Genomic DNA, 15,729 nt, shown 5'->3' with positions numbered 1-15,729 from the left:
ATTGAACAAAATCATTTTTGATGGGATATAGACTTTTCATTCTAATGGTCATTTCATTTGTTGGAAAGTGGTATTTAATCTTTTGTGTTTCTTATTATATGGTTAAGGGATTATATAAGGTATGATATTCTATAATAGTTCTTTCAGAATGTTCTTGTCAGTATCTTGATATGTTTCTTCTGTATTTTCCTCAAGCTTTTTTCAGTAAATCATTTCTAAAATTATAATATCTGTTACACTAAGAAATAGTTTTGAATTAGTGAGAGATTAATATCTAATTTCATTCTTCTACCCATAATCTCCATTTTCCTGTCACCACCTATTGAAGAAGGTTGTTTCTAATCTTTGTTTTGAAATCTTTATCAAAAGTGTCAATGTTACATTTAGTCATGTTTATTTCAATGGCTCTTTCCATTCCATAGTTTACATATGGATTTTGTTTTAGTGATAGATACTGTCTTTGATTTAAATGTTTTGGGCTATATTTGGAGATGTGGTATTGAGATAACTTTACAATTATTTTCTTGCAGAGCATTTTGTCTTGTTCAGATGGATCCCTTCATTTGCCATTTAATTCAGTACTGTTTTATTACAGTCTGAATAATTTTGATGTTAACTTCTTTTGACAAATATAAGATTTTAAGTACTGTGTCCATCTCCAAAATATTATACATAAGTATCTCTATTTCATTGTATTTAAGTGCCATATGATTGTGCTACCATATAGCTGATTTTCCTAGACGACTAATTGATGTATATCAAATGTTCATTTACTTACATACTATCTGTTGTTGTCATAGTATTATGGACCATATCCTGACTATCTTCACCATTCTTGCATGAGATTTCAACATGAAGAATACCACAGAAGCTACTTCATTTGTTCTCAAGGGACTCACAGACAACATTGAACTTCAGAGCATTCTCTTTTTCTTCTTCTTAGTAATTTACCTTTTTACAGTAATAGGAAATATAGGACTAATTATTTTAGTTGTTGGAGATCCCCAACTTCGCAACCCAATGTACTGTTTTCTCAGTGCATTGTCTTTTGTAGATGCTTGTTATTCTTCAGATATCACCCCAAATATGTTAGTAGGTTTTATGTCTAAAAGCAAAATCATTTCATTTCATGGTTGTGCAACACAGATGTTTTTTGCTGTTACATTTGGAACCACGGAATGCTTTCTTTTGGCAGCAATGGCATATGATCGATATGTAGCCATTCACAACCCACTTCTGTATGTCGTCAGCATGTCTCCTCGAGTCTATGTACCACTTATCATTGCTTCCTATGCTGGTGGCCTTCTACATGCAATTATCCACACAGTGGCCACTTTCAGCCTGTCTTTCTGTCAGTCCAATGAAATCAAACACATATTCTGTGATATACCTCCTTTGCTTGCTATTTCTTGCTCTGATACTTATATAAATGAGCTCTTGCTCTTTTTCTTTGTGAGTTTCATAGAGCTAGTCACAATCCTGATCATTCTGTTTTCCTATGCTTTTATCTTGTTGTCAATTCTGAAGAAGAAATCAGGAGAAGGGAGGAGAAAAGTCTTCTCTACATGTGGCTCTCACCTCACTGCCGTGTCCATTTGTTATGGCACAAGCCTCTTCATGTATGTAAGACCTAGTTCCAACTATTCCCTGGAGCATGACATGATAGTGTCTATATTTTACACCATTGGGGTTCCCATGCTTAACCCCATTATCTACAGTCTCAGGAACAAAGATGTAAAAGACGCGATGAAAAGAGCCTTGAGGAAAATTTCATATTAAACTAAATTATAAAAGTAAATGTTTTTCTGTGTTTTTTATACCATAAGTTTTTAAAACATGGTTTGATATATTTTATATTTTATTTCTTACCAATCATTAATTCTTTCAAACATAAAATCAATGTGGTTTGTCACTTCTTATACAAGGTTAGCTCACTTAGTCTCCTGATTCTCCCACTCATATCAGCACAGACCCACCTTGTCACCCTTGGCTTTGTGTGTGTTCTGGCGATTCAAACTGACATCCCTACATATGCATAGCAAGTACTTCACATACTGAGGCATTTCCAGCAACTTCACTATTTGAATTTTGAAGAATATAAAATTCCTTTCATTTTTATTTTAAATTATCATTATTTGAATCATATGTTTACTTTTTAATTAAATAGTGATTACATTAAAATTTTGACATGCTATTTACATATCTTAAGATGTGGCATCTCTTGGTTTCCTATAAAATCTGTGCTAACAGATATTGAAGACACAGTCAGTTACATATATGCTGTAGTGATTGTATTATTTTGGTAGGACTATCATGGCAATACAGTAAACAGAAAATGGTTTATGGAAAACCTTATTTTTTCTATGAATAATGTTAGATATATAAAACCAAAAAGTATGCATTGATAAATTGCTCTTAGGATTATCTGTGTGGATTACAGATGTTTATATTTACTTATTGTCTTCACTGTAGTTTAGTTCAATATGTGCCTTTTTGGTCATTTTTCCTTCTAAGTATAGCAGGTATATTGAATTATTAGCCATCAAAAGACTTAATTATAAGTAACTACATTTTAAAGACTGTATCTCTAAACTCAGACATATTCTAAACCATTACATGCCTAGTTTTAAAATTGAATCTTATTTTTTTTAAAGTTTATCAACGTTTATTTTTTATTATAATTTTTATTTTCTATATTTTTTTGCTTACATTCCAAATGATTTTCACTTTCCCGGTTCCCCCTTCCCCATAAGTTCCCTAAGCCCTCATTCCTCTGCCCATTCTCCTATCAATTCCCTCCTACTTCTCTGTCCTGGTACTTCACTACAATGCTGTATGTGAGTATATATAAACATTTGTAAGTATATGATATATATTCATATGATCATTGTTTTAGAAACAAACTCTTTTCTCTTTCTATTTTGAAAAATATTCTAAGTTCCAAGTTTGTAATTCTATGCAACTTAATGGTTATATATGACTAGCCTATATATATATACATACATACATATGTGGGAGGTATAATGTTCATAAAGTTCCAGTATTTGATTCCATTTTCTTTTTAACACCTTTATCCCTTTCAGCACAAGAAAATATACCTAGAGTATTGCAGATGACAATCACAATTTTTTTTTGCTACAAAATTACACCCAAAACCTCCAGTTAAATATTTATTATATGTCTCTAGAAATTTAATCACAACCTATGTTTTAATCAATAGAAATGTTTCTGTTGTTCTTAACCTTCTAAGGAATGAACATGCTTTATTGTGTGATGTTGGTCTTATTTTGAAGAAAATAAGGCTCCTTTATCAGTTCCTTAAGAAAAAAAAAACAATAATTGTAAGGATTATATAACAATAGCGTTTCTTCCTTTTCCATCCTTTCTTGACCCTTATATAATGCAGTGTTTGGCTCCATCCACAAATTGCTTCTCAAACCTGTTACCAAGCAGCTTCAGAGGCTCCAACAGGTTCTCCTTAAGGCCCCAGCCTTACATCTCCCTTACCTTACTTATTCTATTTCCCTTTATTATTTAGCAACTGAGTCAATTTAATACATATAGTATATATAAATATGTTCACATATATTGAATTTTGTGGACCAAAATAAAGTAATCATTCTCTTCCTGGCTTAATTCAATCTTGAACGTTATTTCTGATAATGTGCCAAGTACTCTCACTTCAAAATTCGCTCCTGCAAATGACAACATATTGTTTAATGCTCAATGTCCTTATATAAGGAATCTTGGAATAATAAGGAAAGGGGCAGATCCTAAACTGGGCTACTTAAACCACAATAGTTTCTGGAGTCTTTGAAGTCAAAACGTCATTTGACTGAAACCTGCATAAAATTTGTTCAGTGATTAAATTTATCTTCCAAGTAAAAATATGAATTCACAAAAATGCAGTAACTAGTATATAAAGGAAAAATCTCATAATGCAGACATTTTCATATCCTTGAGTATATTTCCTATATTATTTTTAGAAAAATTTACAGTTGAAAATTTTTAGGCATAAATTCTTAAATCTTTGTTTGTTTATAACTAATTTTGCTCACAATAAGTGTTCTTAAAAGTTGAAGGAAAACAGATTCTAATAAAGTATATCTGGGTACATGTATAATTTGATAATTTTACAAGTAATTTAGAATTTTTGTTAATGGAATTGATAGAATGAGGTTATAAAATAAGTCATCATAATTTTTTATTGTAATTTTGGAAGACAGATTTTGCATTTTCAGAAAATTAAGTCACCCTTCACAACAACCACAAACAGTATAAAGTACCTTGGGGTAACTCTTATTAAACATGTGAAAGATCTGTATGACAAGAACTTCAAGACTCTGAAGAAGGAAATGGAACAAGACCTCAAAAAATGGAAAAATCTCCCATGCTCATGGATCGGCAGGATTAATATAGTTAAAATGGCCATTTTGCCAAAAGCAGATTCAGCACAATACCCATCAAAATCCCAACTCAGTTCTTCATAGAGCTAGAAAGAGCAATTCTCATATTCATCTAGAATAACAAAAAACCCAGGATAGCTAAACCTATTCTCAACAACAAAAGAAATTCTGGGGGAATCAGTATCCCTGACCTCAAGCAATACTACAGAGCAATAGTGTTAAAAACTGCATGGTATTGGTACAGTGACAGGCAGGAGGATCAATGGAACAGGATTGAAGATCCAGAAATGAACCCACACACCTATGGCCACTTGATCCTCGACAAAGGAGCTGAAAACATCCAATGGAAAAAAGATAGCCTTTTCAACAAATGGTGCTGGTTCAACTGGACGACAGCATGCAGAATAATGCTAATTGATCCATCCTTGTCTCTTTGTACTAAGCTCAACTCCAAATGGATCAAGGACCTCCACATAAAGCCAGACACTCTGAAGCTAATAGAAAAGAAACTGGGGAAGACCCTTGAGGACATCAGTACAGGGGGAAAGTTCCTGAACAAAACACCAATAGGGTATGCTCTAAGATCAAGAATTGACAAATGGGACCTCATAAAGTTACCAAGTTTCTGTAAAGCAAAGGACACCATCAAAAGGACAAATCGGCAACCAACAAATTGGGAAAAATTCTTCAACCCTACATCAGCTAGAGAGCTAATATCCAATATATACAAAGAACTCAAGAAATTAGACCCCAAAAAACCAAATAACCCTATTAAAAATGGGGTACAGAGCTAAACAAATAATTTTCACCTGAAGAACTTCAGGTAGCTGAGAGGCATCTTAAAAAATGTTCAACTTCATTAGTCATTAGGGAAATGCAAATCATAACAACCCTGAGATTTCACCTTACACCAGTCAGAATGGCTAAGATTAAGAATTCAGGAGACAGCAGGAGTTGGCGAGGTTGTGGAGAAAGAGGAACACTCCTCCACTGCTGGTGGCATTGCAAAATGGTACAACCACTCTGGAAATCAGTCTGGCAGTTCCTCAGAAAACTGGGCATGTCACTTCTGGAGGATCCTACTATACCACTCCTGGGAATATACCCAGAGGATTCCCCAGCATGTAATAAGGATACATGCTCCACTATGTTCATAGCAGCCCTATTTATAATAGCCAAAAGCTGGAAAGAACCCAGGTATCCCTCAGTGGAAGAATGGATGCAAAAAATGTCATATACATACACAATGGAATACTATTCAGCCATTAGAAACAATGAATTCATGAAATTCTTAGGCAAATGGATGGAGCTGGAGAACATCATACTAAGTGAGGTAACCCAGTCTCAAAAAATCAATCATGGTATGCACTCACTAATAAGTGGATATTAGCTTAGAAAATTGGAATACCCAAAACCTAATCCACACATCAAATGAGGTATAAGAAGAATGGAGGAGTGACCCCTGGTTCTGGAAAGACTCAGTGTAGCAGTATAGGGCAAAACCAGAACAGGGAAGTGGGAAGTGGTGGATGGGAGAACAGGGGGACAGAAGGGAGCTTATATGACTTTCGGGGAGTGGGGGACCAGAAAAGGGGAAATCATTTGAAATGTAAATAAAAAATATATCGAATAAAATAAAAGAATAAAAAAGAAAATTAAAACAGCTTGTCAAAATTCATAATTACATATCTTATTAGATTCTATATTATAATGCTCTTCATTAAAGAATAAGCATTTAGATATAACTTGTTTGTTTTCAATGTTTTTTCACCATATGCCCAATATTTCTATTGGGTTTGCTCAATTAATAAAAAAATTAAAAACAGAATTTTAAATAGACTCTGGGGTCAAAAATCTATGTACTCATAAACTCAACTGTATTAATTCTTCTTATTTGATCTGTCTGTGCTATTTGCCTAATACAAAATAAACAGAAAACAGTACTTTACATAGTTTAATATTTTCTGTAGTCTTAAAGTATTTATCCAGAATGTTACCAATTTCACTAGCATTATGAGTGCTAATGTATATGAGATTATAGTCAACTGATGCTTTATAAATAGATCTATTTGATCCCTTAAATTTCTTATATCTGCAAACTATAAAATAATATGAAGTTTAAGAGATAGAAAAATAATAATAAGATCTTTAAAAACATATAGACAAATACTTTTCTAAAATTCAGGCTAAATATTGTATTTAACTTCACATTTTAGGACTGTTCACTATGAATACCTGGAATCACACAAATGAACCTGAGTTCATGCTTGTGGGACTGACAGATTCCAAGGAGATCCAAGTGGAACTCTCTGTGCTTTTTCTCCTGATATACATGCTCACTGTGTTGGGGAACATAGGCCTGATACTGATCATTCACCTAATGTCCAGCTTCACACTCTGATGTATTTTTTCCTTACCCACTTGTCATTCCCTGACCTCACTTACTCAACTGTCATCACTCCTAAAACCTTACAGAACTTGTTGGCCTCCATAAAATATAGTTTCTTCTTGGGATGCTTCACCCAATTATATTTCTTTGTCCTTTTGGCAGCTGCTGAATATTTTATAGTCTCATCAATGGCTAAAGACTGTTATGTAGCTATCTGCAACCCTATATGTCCTATCTGTAGTGAGTAAAATTTAAATCTCAGTTTGATCATTTGCACAAAGTGAAAATTAAGTCCATGTGAATGTCATAGCAAAATGGTTATGATATTGAAGAAACTGAACATCTCTGCTGATTATAATTTAAATATATTACTAAAAATCTTTGCATAATATGCTTGTGGGATATTTACAAATATTTATTTTTTTCAGTTAATTAAATCACAGTTAAATAGCTTGAATGAAATAAAATCAATAGTACTGAAATTTGGACTTGTTTTAAATTAGTGAAGAAACTAAATGATAGAAAAATGATACATTGTAATATTGGTGACAATATGGAAAATAATTAAAGTTATTAAAGGAAAGAAACACTGCCATAATTACTGATATCTGTGCCCATTTTTATCTCAATTAATAATTTTATTGTACATCTGAAAATGTACAAAAACACTAAGTAAATGTTTCCCCTCCATATTCATTTGCAACTTTCTTCAATTAGTTAAAATCCTAATATTTGATCATCTTTGTCATTACAAGTTGTGAGTTGAGTGTACTCTCAGTGTGTGGACAAAATTTTACTTCTTATCTTATATTGCATTAGAGCTCATATCTTATAAACACGTTATTCAGAAGTCTGAACGCAGCAATAACCTCTGTATGTACCTGCTAAATGTATAACAGTTGGATCATTTGAGATAAAAAAGTAGTGTTTTTTTTCTGCATTCCGTTGCTCTTTCTTTCTCTTAATTTACATTTGTAAAATGTTCAAAATAACTTTCTGAATTAATTATTGATGGAGATTTCAGTGCATTATAGAAAATAAATTAACAATGAATTTATATTTTTTGCACATCATTAATATTTTCAAATAAAGAAATAAATTCATTTTATTTTTTACTTATATCCATATATCATAAAAGTTTTGCTTAATGTATATTTCTTTGATTTAAACATCATCTTTTAAAATGTAGTTCAGTGCCTGGAGATATGACTCACTGGTTAAGAGCACTGTCTGCTCCACCAAAGGACCCAAGTTCAATTCATGGTACATAATATGGCAGCCTAAAACAGTGGCTCAAGTTTCAGTTGATCTGACTGTGACTCTGTCACATTGTCATATAGGCAGGAAAATACCAATGTACACTAAATAAAAAAGTTTTAAAAGGAGGATTAATGAAAATCTACTCCCACTCTCTAGGCATTTAACATTTTTGTTAATCACTTATAATCATATAAATCTGAATTGTATATTTATATATCATTTTTTCTAAAATGAACAGTAATTATTATTATAGAGCTATATTGATTATCATATATATTCAAGCATGCTTATTTTTATAAACTTTAAAGCTCCAGTTTATTCAAATATTGAAGACATGTATATTTTCTTATGTCATTTTTTTAAAGAGTGGCATAGTATTATATCAAGAGTCCAGGAAATATTATGATTTTTTTCTCCAGGAATTGTGATGTCTGCAATCTATATTGTTGTTATCCTTGCTGGTTTATGTTTATTCTTAATAATAACAGTTTATTAAATGTTTAAAATTAACTTTTTATAGTTTGTTTATTTTAAATTTTGAATATGCCTCATTCCATACACTCTCTTCATATTCAGTTAATTTTTATTACTGGTGTTTACTATCAATTCATTTTTTGAATAAAATTTTATCATTATACTATGCATGTAAATCTAGCTCAATAGTTTGTAATATAGCATATTTATATGTGACTGCATTACAACATTCAACTTGAAAATAACTTCTTATTTTACTCACCTGTTAAATTTTTATTTTAATACATAGAACTAGTGCTGCTCTCATATTTTATTAGAGAAATCTCTGTCCTAAATGGGTCAATAGTTAATACAGAGAGTAGATGGCTTCAGCATGCACCTCCCTGATGTGCAAATGTACAATATATAAAATGTACTGAGACTACAATTGTATTCCCCTCTGCCAGCATTGCCCTTGTACTTTGTTGCTCTTTCTACAATCCCTGCTAGTTCCTTCTTTCCTATTAATGTACCCTCCCTAAATCTATATGTGTTTGTATGGTTGCAGGTCTTCTGCACATTGCCACAGCTATTGTATGATCATGACTGTGACACCCATGACACAACCCAACATGTGTTTCACATTACTTTTCTAAATCCCACAGCTGCCTATCTTCTACACCTTAACCCGTGCTTTGAATGGAGTGATATTCAAGTAGGACTGGGTATTCAACTATCACTCTCACCACTGTATAGTTTAGAATCTCTCCATTAACTGTCACCCACTAAAATAAGAAGCTTCTTTGGTGAAGAGTGGCCCTAATTGATGTGTATAATCACACACATCTGTTTACAACACACATAGGAAGGAAGGCAGCTGTGCACTCATACTTAATTTATAAATTTACTTTATTTCAGTCCTCTGTATTTCTATGGCTAGAAAACTTATACTGTATATGTAAGCACAAGGAGCCAAAAATTGTAACATTTTGTACTCCATTTTTCATAGTGTTATTTGTTCAAACATAGCAGATGTGCAGTTTGGTCTTTATGTGTGTCCCCTAAAAATTATACTTAGTTCTGATATGACTTGAAGTACAAGGGCAGGTTGGTATCCAGGTATAGTAGATGGTGCTCTGTGATCTGGATGTAATGTGAACAAATAAATAAAAGACTGCTACATATAAATTCACAACAGAACTCATAACAACCTTAGTATCATCTAAGGTGATCCACTGCACATTTAATAGATAGAGTTCAGAGGAAGATGATTTGAAATATTAATCCTCCTTTGAAAGAAGAATGATTTAGCTGTATCCTGAGAGACCTTTGCAGAGCCTTAAAAATACAGTTGGATGCTTGCAGCCAACCATTGCACTGAGTACATGGTCCCCAATGGAACAGTTAGAGAAGGACTGAAGAAGCTGAAGAGGTTTACAACACCATAGGAAGAACAGCAATATTGACAAACCAGACCCCCCCCCCCCACAGCTCCCAGGGTTTAAGCCACCAAGCAAGGAGTAAACATGGCTCCAGCTGCATATATAGCAGAGGATGGCTTTGTTGACATCAATGGGAGGAGAGGTCCTATGGTCCTTGGTTCTATGAAGGATTGATACATACCCCAGTCTAGGGAAATCAAGGGTGGGGAGGTGGGAATATTTGGGTGGTGGGAGGAACACCATCATAGAAGTAGGGGGAGGAGAAATGGGATAGGAGGTTTCCAGGAGAGGAGGGAAACTGGGTAAGGGGATAACAAATGAAATGTAAATAAATTAAAAATAAATAAATAAATAAATTTAAAAAACATCAAGACTTAAGTAACAGGTAATATTAATTTTAACAAATAGAGGACATGAGACCATAAAAGATGAACAATTACATACGTACCTAATTTTTCTTTTCCTTTCTAATAAAGGAATATGACATGACTCCATTAATCAAAAAAAAAACTGCATTTTTTAATCTTAGTTGAGCTGTCTATTTTTTTATTGAATATTATCTTCATTTGCATTTCAAATGTTAAAACGTTTCCTAGTTTTTCCCCCTCCCCAAAAACACCCATCCCCTCCTCCCACCCCCTACCTCCAAGTATATAACCATCCAGCCAACCCTCTCCCACATGCCCCCGCCTCGATTACCCATGTTGGGGCATTTATGGAACCTTTACCTGACCAAGGACCACTCCCTCCACTGATGCCAAACAATACATTCCTCTGCCACATTGTTGGCTGGAACCATGTGTACCCCTTGGTTGATGGTTTAATCCCTGGGAGTCCTGGGGCATCTGGGTGGCCGACATTGTTGTTGTTCTCACTGTAAACCCTTTCATCTCCTCTTGATCACACTTCATCTCCTATATTGGGGAACCCTAATAAATGATTTATACATTTATATAATGATTATATAAGAAAATCTATGCTATACTTAAAATAATTGATACATGCTATTCAATTTATTTATTCATTTGAAAATTATTTGTTTAGCTCTGTACCCCACTTTTTAACGGGGTTATTTGGTTCTCTTGGTTCTACCTTCTTGAGTTTTTTGTATATATTAGATATTAGCCCTCTGTTGGATTTAGGGTTGGTGAAGATCCTTTCCCAATCTGTTGGTTGACGTTTTGTTCTTTTGACAGTGTCCTTTGCCTTACAGAAACTTTGGAGTTTTATGAAGTCCCATTTGTCTATTCTTGATCTTAGAGCATAAGCTATTGGTGTTCTATTCAGGAACTTTTCCCTTGTGCCCATGTCCTCAAGGGTCTTCCCCAGTTTCTTTTTTATTAGTTTCAGTGTGTCAGGTTTTATGTGGAGATCCTTGATCCATTTGGAGTTGAGCTTATTACAAGGAGATAAGAATGGATTGATTCACAATCTTCTGCATGCTGACCTCCAATTGAACCAGCACAATTTGTTGAAAAGGCTATCTTTTTTCTACTGGATGCTTTCAGGTCCTTTTTTGAATATCAAGTGACCATAGGTATGTGGATTCATTTCTGGGTCTTCAAACCTATTCCATTGATCCGCTTGCCTGACATTGTACCAATACCATGCAGTTTTTATCACTATTGCTCTGTAGTAAAGTTTGAGGTCTGGGATACTGGATCCCCCAGAAGTTATTTTCCTGTTGAGAATAGTTTTAGCTATCCTGGGTTTCTTGTTATTCCAGATGAATTTGAGAATTGTTCTATGAAGAAGTGAACTGGGATTTTGATGGGGATTGCATTGAATCTATAGATTGCCTTTGGCAAGATGGTCATTTTAACTATATTAATCCTGCCAATCCACGAGCATGGAAGATTTTTCCATTTTCTGAGCTCTTCTTCAATTTCCTTCTTCAGAGACCTGAAGTTCTTGTCATATCGGTCTTTCACTTGTTTGGTTAGAGTCACACCAAGATACTTTATGCTGTTTGTGGCTATTGTGAAGGGTTTCATTTCCATAACTTCTTTCTCAGTCAGCTTATCCTTTTAGTATATAAAGGCTACTGATTTTGCTTGATGGGAGTGCTGAGAAGCACCTTAAGAAATGTTCAACATCATTAATCATTAGGGAAATGCAAATCAAAACATCCCTGAGATTTCACCTCACACCAATCAGAATGGCTAAGGTGAAAAACTCAGGAGACAGCAGGTGTTGGCGAGGATGTCGCGAAAGAGGAATACTCCTCTACTGCTGGTGGGATTGCAAGATGGTACAACCACTTTGGAAATCAGTCTGGCTGTTCCTCAGAAATTTGGGCATGACATTTCTGGAGGACCCTGCTATACCACCCCTGGGCATATACCCAGAGGATTCCCCGGCATGTAATAAGGACACATGCTCCACTATGTTCATAGCAGCCCTATTTGTAGGAGCAGGAAGCTGGAAAGAACCCAGGTGTCCTTCAACGGAGGAATGGATACAAAAAAATGTAGTATATTTTCATAATGAAGTACTATTCCGCCATTAAAAACAATGAATTCATGAAATTCTTAGACAAATGGATGGAGCTGAAGAACATCATACTAAGTGAGGTAACCCAGTCTCAAAAGATCAATCATGGTATGTACTCACTGATAAGTGGATATTAGCCTAGAAACTTTGAATACCCAAGACATAATCCACATATTAAATGATGTCCAAGAAGAACGGAGGAGTGGCCCCTGGTTCTAGAAAGACTCAGTGTAGCAGTATAGGGGAATGCCAGAACAGGAAAGTGGGAAGGAGTAGATGGGGGAACAGGTGGAGGGAAGAGGGCTTATAGGACTTTTGGGGAGTGGTGAGCCAGAAAAAAGGAAAATCATTTGCAATGTAAATAAAGAATATACAGAATAATAAATAAATAAAAACAATTTAATTATTCTATCCTTATATATTATATTTTCCATGGATACTATCCTTTAATACCTTAGCAAACTGAGTAGAAATATGATCACACAGTATACTGACATAATAACCAACATTTTATCTCTTGATTCTAATCAAATTGTGTTTTATGGCACTTGAGATCTCTTCTTACTTTTAAACCCTGGACCTGCTCTCCGATAATTTGAATGGTATCATATAGAGCATCAATCCATTTATCCAAATGCCTATCTAAATTTTCCTGAATACTCAGAATATTAGTAACATTTTTTTGCTAAATCATTAACAAAATTAGCTGTCTTAACTTCTTGTGTCAATGCAATTGCCGAGGCAGTGATGCTAGCTATCAATGTAATTAAAGCCACTATACCAGCAATAATCAAGCCCATTACCTTCCTGCTTCTACTTAAAGCCTGACTCACTTCCTCCAGTACCTGCAAGCTATTTTCAGAAAGCCAAGAAGCTTGAGATGACTTCTTACTTTTAAACCCTGGACCTTCTCTCTGATAATTTGAATGGTATCATAAAGAACATCAAACCATTGCTCAAAATGCCTATCTAAATAATCTTGAATACTCAGAACATTAGTAACATTTTTTGCTAAATCATTAACAAAATTAGCTGTCTTAACTTCTTGTGTCAAGGCAATTGCCAAGGCAGTGATGCTAGCTATCAATGTAATTAAAGCTGCTATACCAGCAATAATCAAGCCCATTGCTCTCTTGCTTCTACTTAAAGCTTGACTCACTTCCTCCAGTACCTGCAAGCTATTTTCAGAATACCAAGGTCCTGTAATATTCAGTGGTAATAACACACTATATCTATGGTTGATAGACCACCATAACAGACATGCTAATTTTCAACACACCAACATGATTATAAAGTGTGCAGTTGATGCAACTTACATTAAATACTGTAGAAAAGGCAAAAGTAATTTTGACATTATGAATTGATAAAAGATTGGGAGCCTTAACACATGCACTAACACTTGTTAGAAATCTAGATCCTGTCCAATTTTGTCTATCACCAATGTGACTTTATAGAGAGCTACAGCTAACTTCAAGATAGGCCATTGGAAATGGCCTGTTTCTGATTTCCAAAGGCCTATGGACATAGCCTTTTGCCTGATGTTTGACTGATTCACTGCCCAATCAATAATTCACATTTTACTGGAAACATTAAACCACATTGAGGGTTGGTTAAAATATTCTCTCCAATTAATAGCTTAGTTAAATGCCTGTTCCACATTCTCTTTGGGTACAGATCCACAGGTCATAGCTCATAAGGATCAGGGGAAAATCCCTCTTAATGTTTAGGCAAACGTATCTCTACGATTTGCGTTACAGTTTGGTTTGTGAAACATATCTCCTCCAAGTTTGAGGAAACAATGAAACACACCCAACATTTGTACTATTCTTCACAAAGCAAACAGGGATCCCATCACCAAATGTGTTGAAAGTCATAGTTTTATTATAAACTGGCTCGCCTGTCTAGGGCAGTCCAAGAAGTTGAGTATTATTACTGGTCACAAGAATCTCCTGTCTGGACCACACTGCTGAATGTATCAGTGGTGGGTCAGGAAATTAGGCCTAATGGACTTCACCATGTGCAGGAAGAGTTATCAGTAGGGGAATCAGCAGGAACATGGGATTGTTCCATATGGGCATGTGATTGAGAAAAGATCATTTCTTTATGACCATCCTGCGCATAGAATTTAATTATAACAAAGTAATATTCCTCGTTCTGGCTTTGTTTTGATAGGGAAGAATATTACTACTTTGTATGGATTTATGTGAGACAAAAACTTATCTTTCTGTAGTTATATATGAGCAACTTTTAGTAAATGAGAATTTGAATACAATAGACAATTCTCAAAGTTTTATCAAAATTTCCACTGATCTAGAGCATGTACAAATGTTAAGACCATTTTCCATGATCAAAATGCAAGTAAAATCTATTTTGAGATTCTATGTTATTTACTGAGAACATTGAGAAATAAGAAGTGAAGCATCACAGAAAGCAGGGAAGGATGAAGGCCAATATTAATGCGTGTGTGTGTGTGTGTGTGTGTGTGTGTGTGTGTGTGTGTGGTTGTAATGTACAGCAGTGAAACCAAATTAATAGATTCTACATAGGTCCCTCAAAAGACTAGAAAAGTCCTACAACAAACATATGGATATATCTAAAGAAAGAGCAGAATATACTTTAGAGAGAAGCACATTCATTTAACACATCACAATAACCAAAGATAAGAATCAGCCTAGGTACCCATCAATAGGAGTATGAATAAAGAAAATGTGTCTCATATACAGTGTGTGATATAATTCAGAAATTAAATGGACACATACTGTGAATTGTTTAGAATTTTGCATGATCATTATACTAAGTGAAATTAACAAGACCAAAAAAGCAAGTGCCATGTGTTTTTACTTATATATTAAATCTGAAAAAAAACCCAAAGTTTCAGGAGTTATTATTCAGAAATAGAAACATGAATACCCACTCTCATTGAAGAATGAGAGGAGACAGGAAAGTAGAGAGTTACTATTGTTATAATAAAGTACATACCACTGTAAAATAATGATGAATGAAGTGAAAACTAAGTACAAGAAAAGGAAAAATTTCTGCTTCCTAAGGAGTGACAGAAAAAGAAATTTTAACCTAATAGTAAACATAATTCAGGAGAGGAGGAAGAAGAAAAACAAAGTAGACAAGTAAATGAAGATAAATGGATAGATAGATAGATAGATAGATAGGTAGATAGATAGATGATAGAGATGACATATAGAGACAGACAAAGGCACAGAGACAGACAGTGAAAGTAAAGTACAAGTAAGTGTGTAAATATGCTGAGTTATGGGTTTTATTGTTTTTT

General features: G+C 34.2%; 1 protein-coding gene across 1 annotated transcript; it reads left to right on the top strand.

Annotated features, from left to right (window-relative positions):
* The first annotated feature begins 852 nt into the window (after nt 1-852).
* Nucleotides 853-8,811, top strand: LOC127684800 (olfactory receptor 141-like). Its single transcript, XM_052181631.1, has 2 exons — nt 853-1,768; nt 8,744-8,811. Exons 1-2 carry the CDS (start codon nt 853-855, stop codon nt 8,809-8,811), a joined length of 984 nt encoding a protein of 327 aa, XP_052037591.1.
* Nucleotides 8,812-15,729: the final 6,918 nt, after the last annotated feature.

Source organism: Apodemus sylvaticus, chromosome 5, assembly GCF_947179515.1.
Source record: "Apodemus sylvaticus chromosome 5, mApoSyl1.1, whole genome shotgun sequence".
Taxonomy (NCBI): Eukaryota; Metazoa; Chordata; class Mammalia; order Rodentia; family Muridae; genus Apodemus; species Apodemus sylvaticus.
Note: the sequence above shows the minus strand (reverse complement) of the source record. Positions and strands in the feature narration are given on the sequence as shown.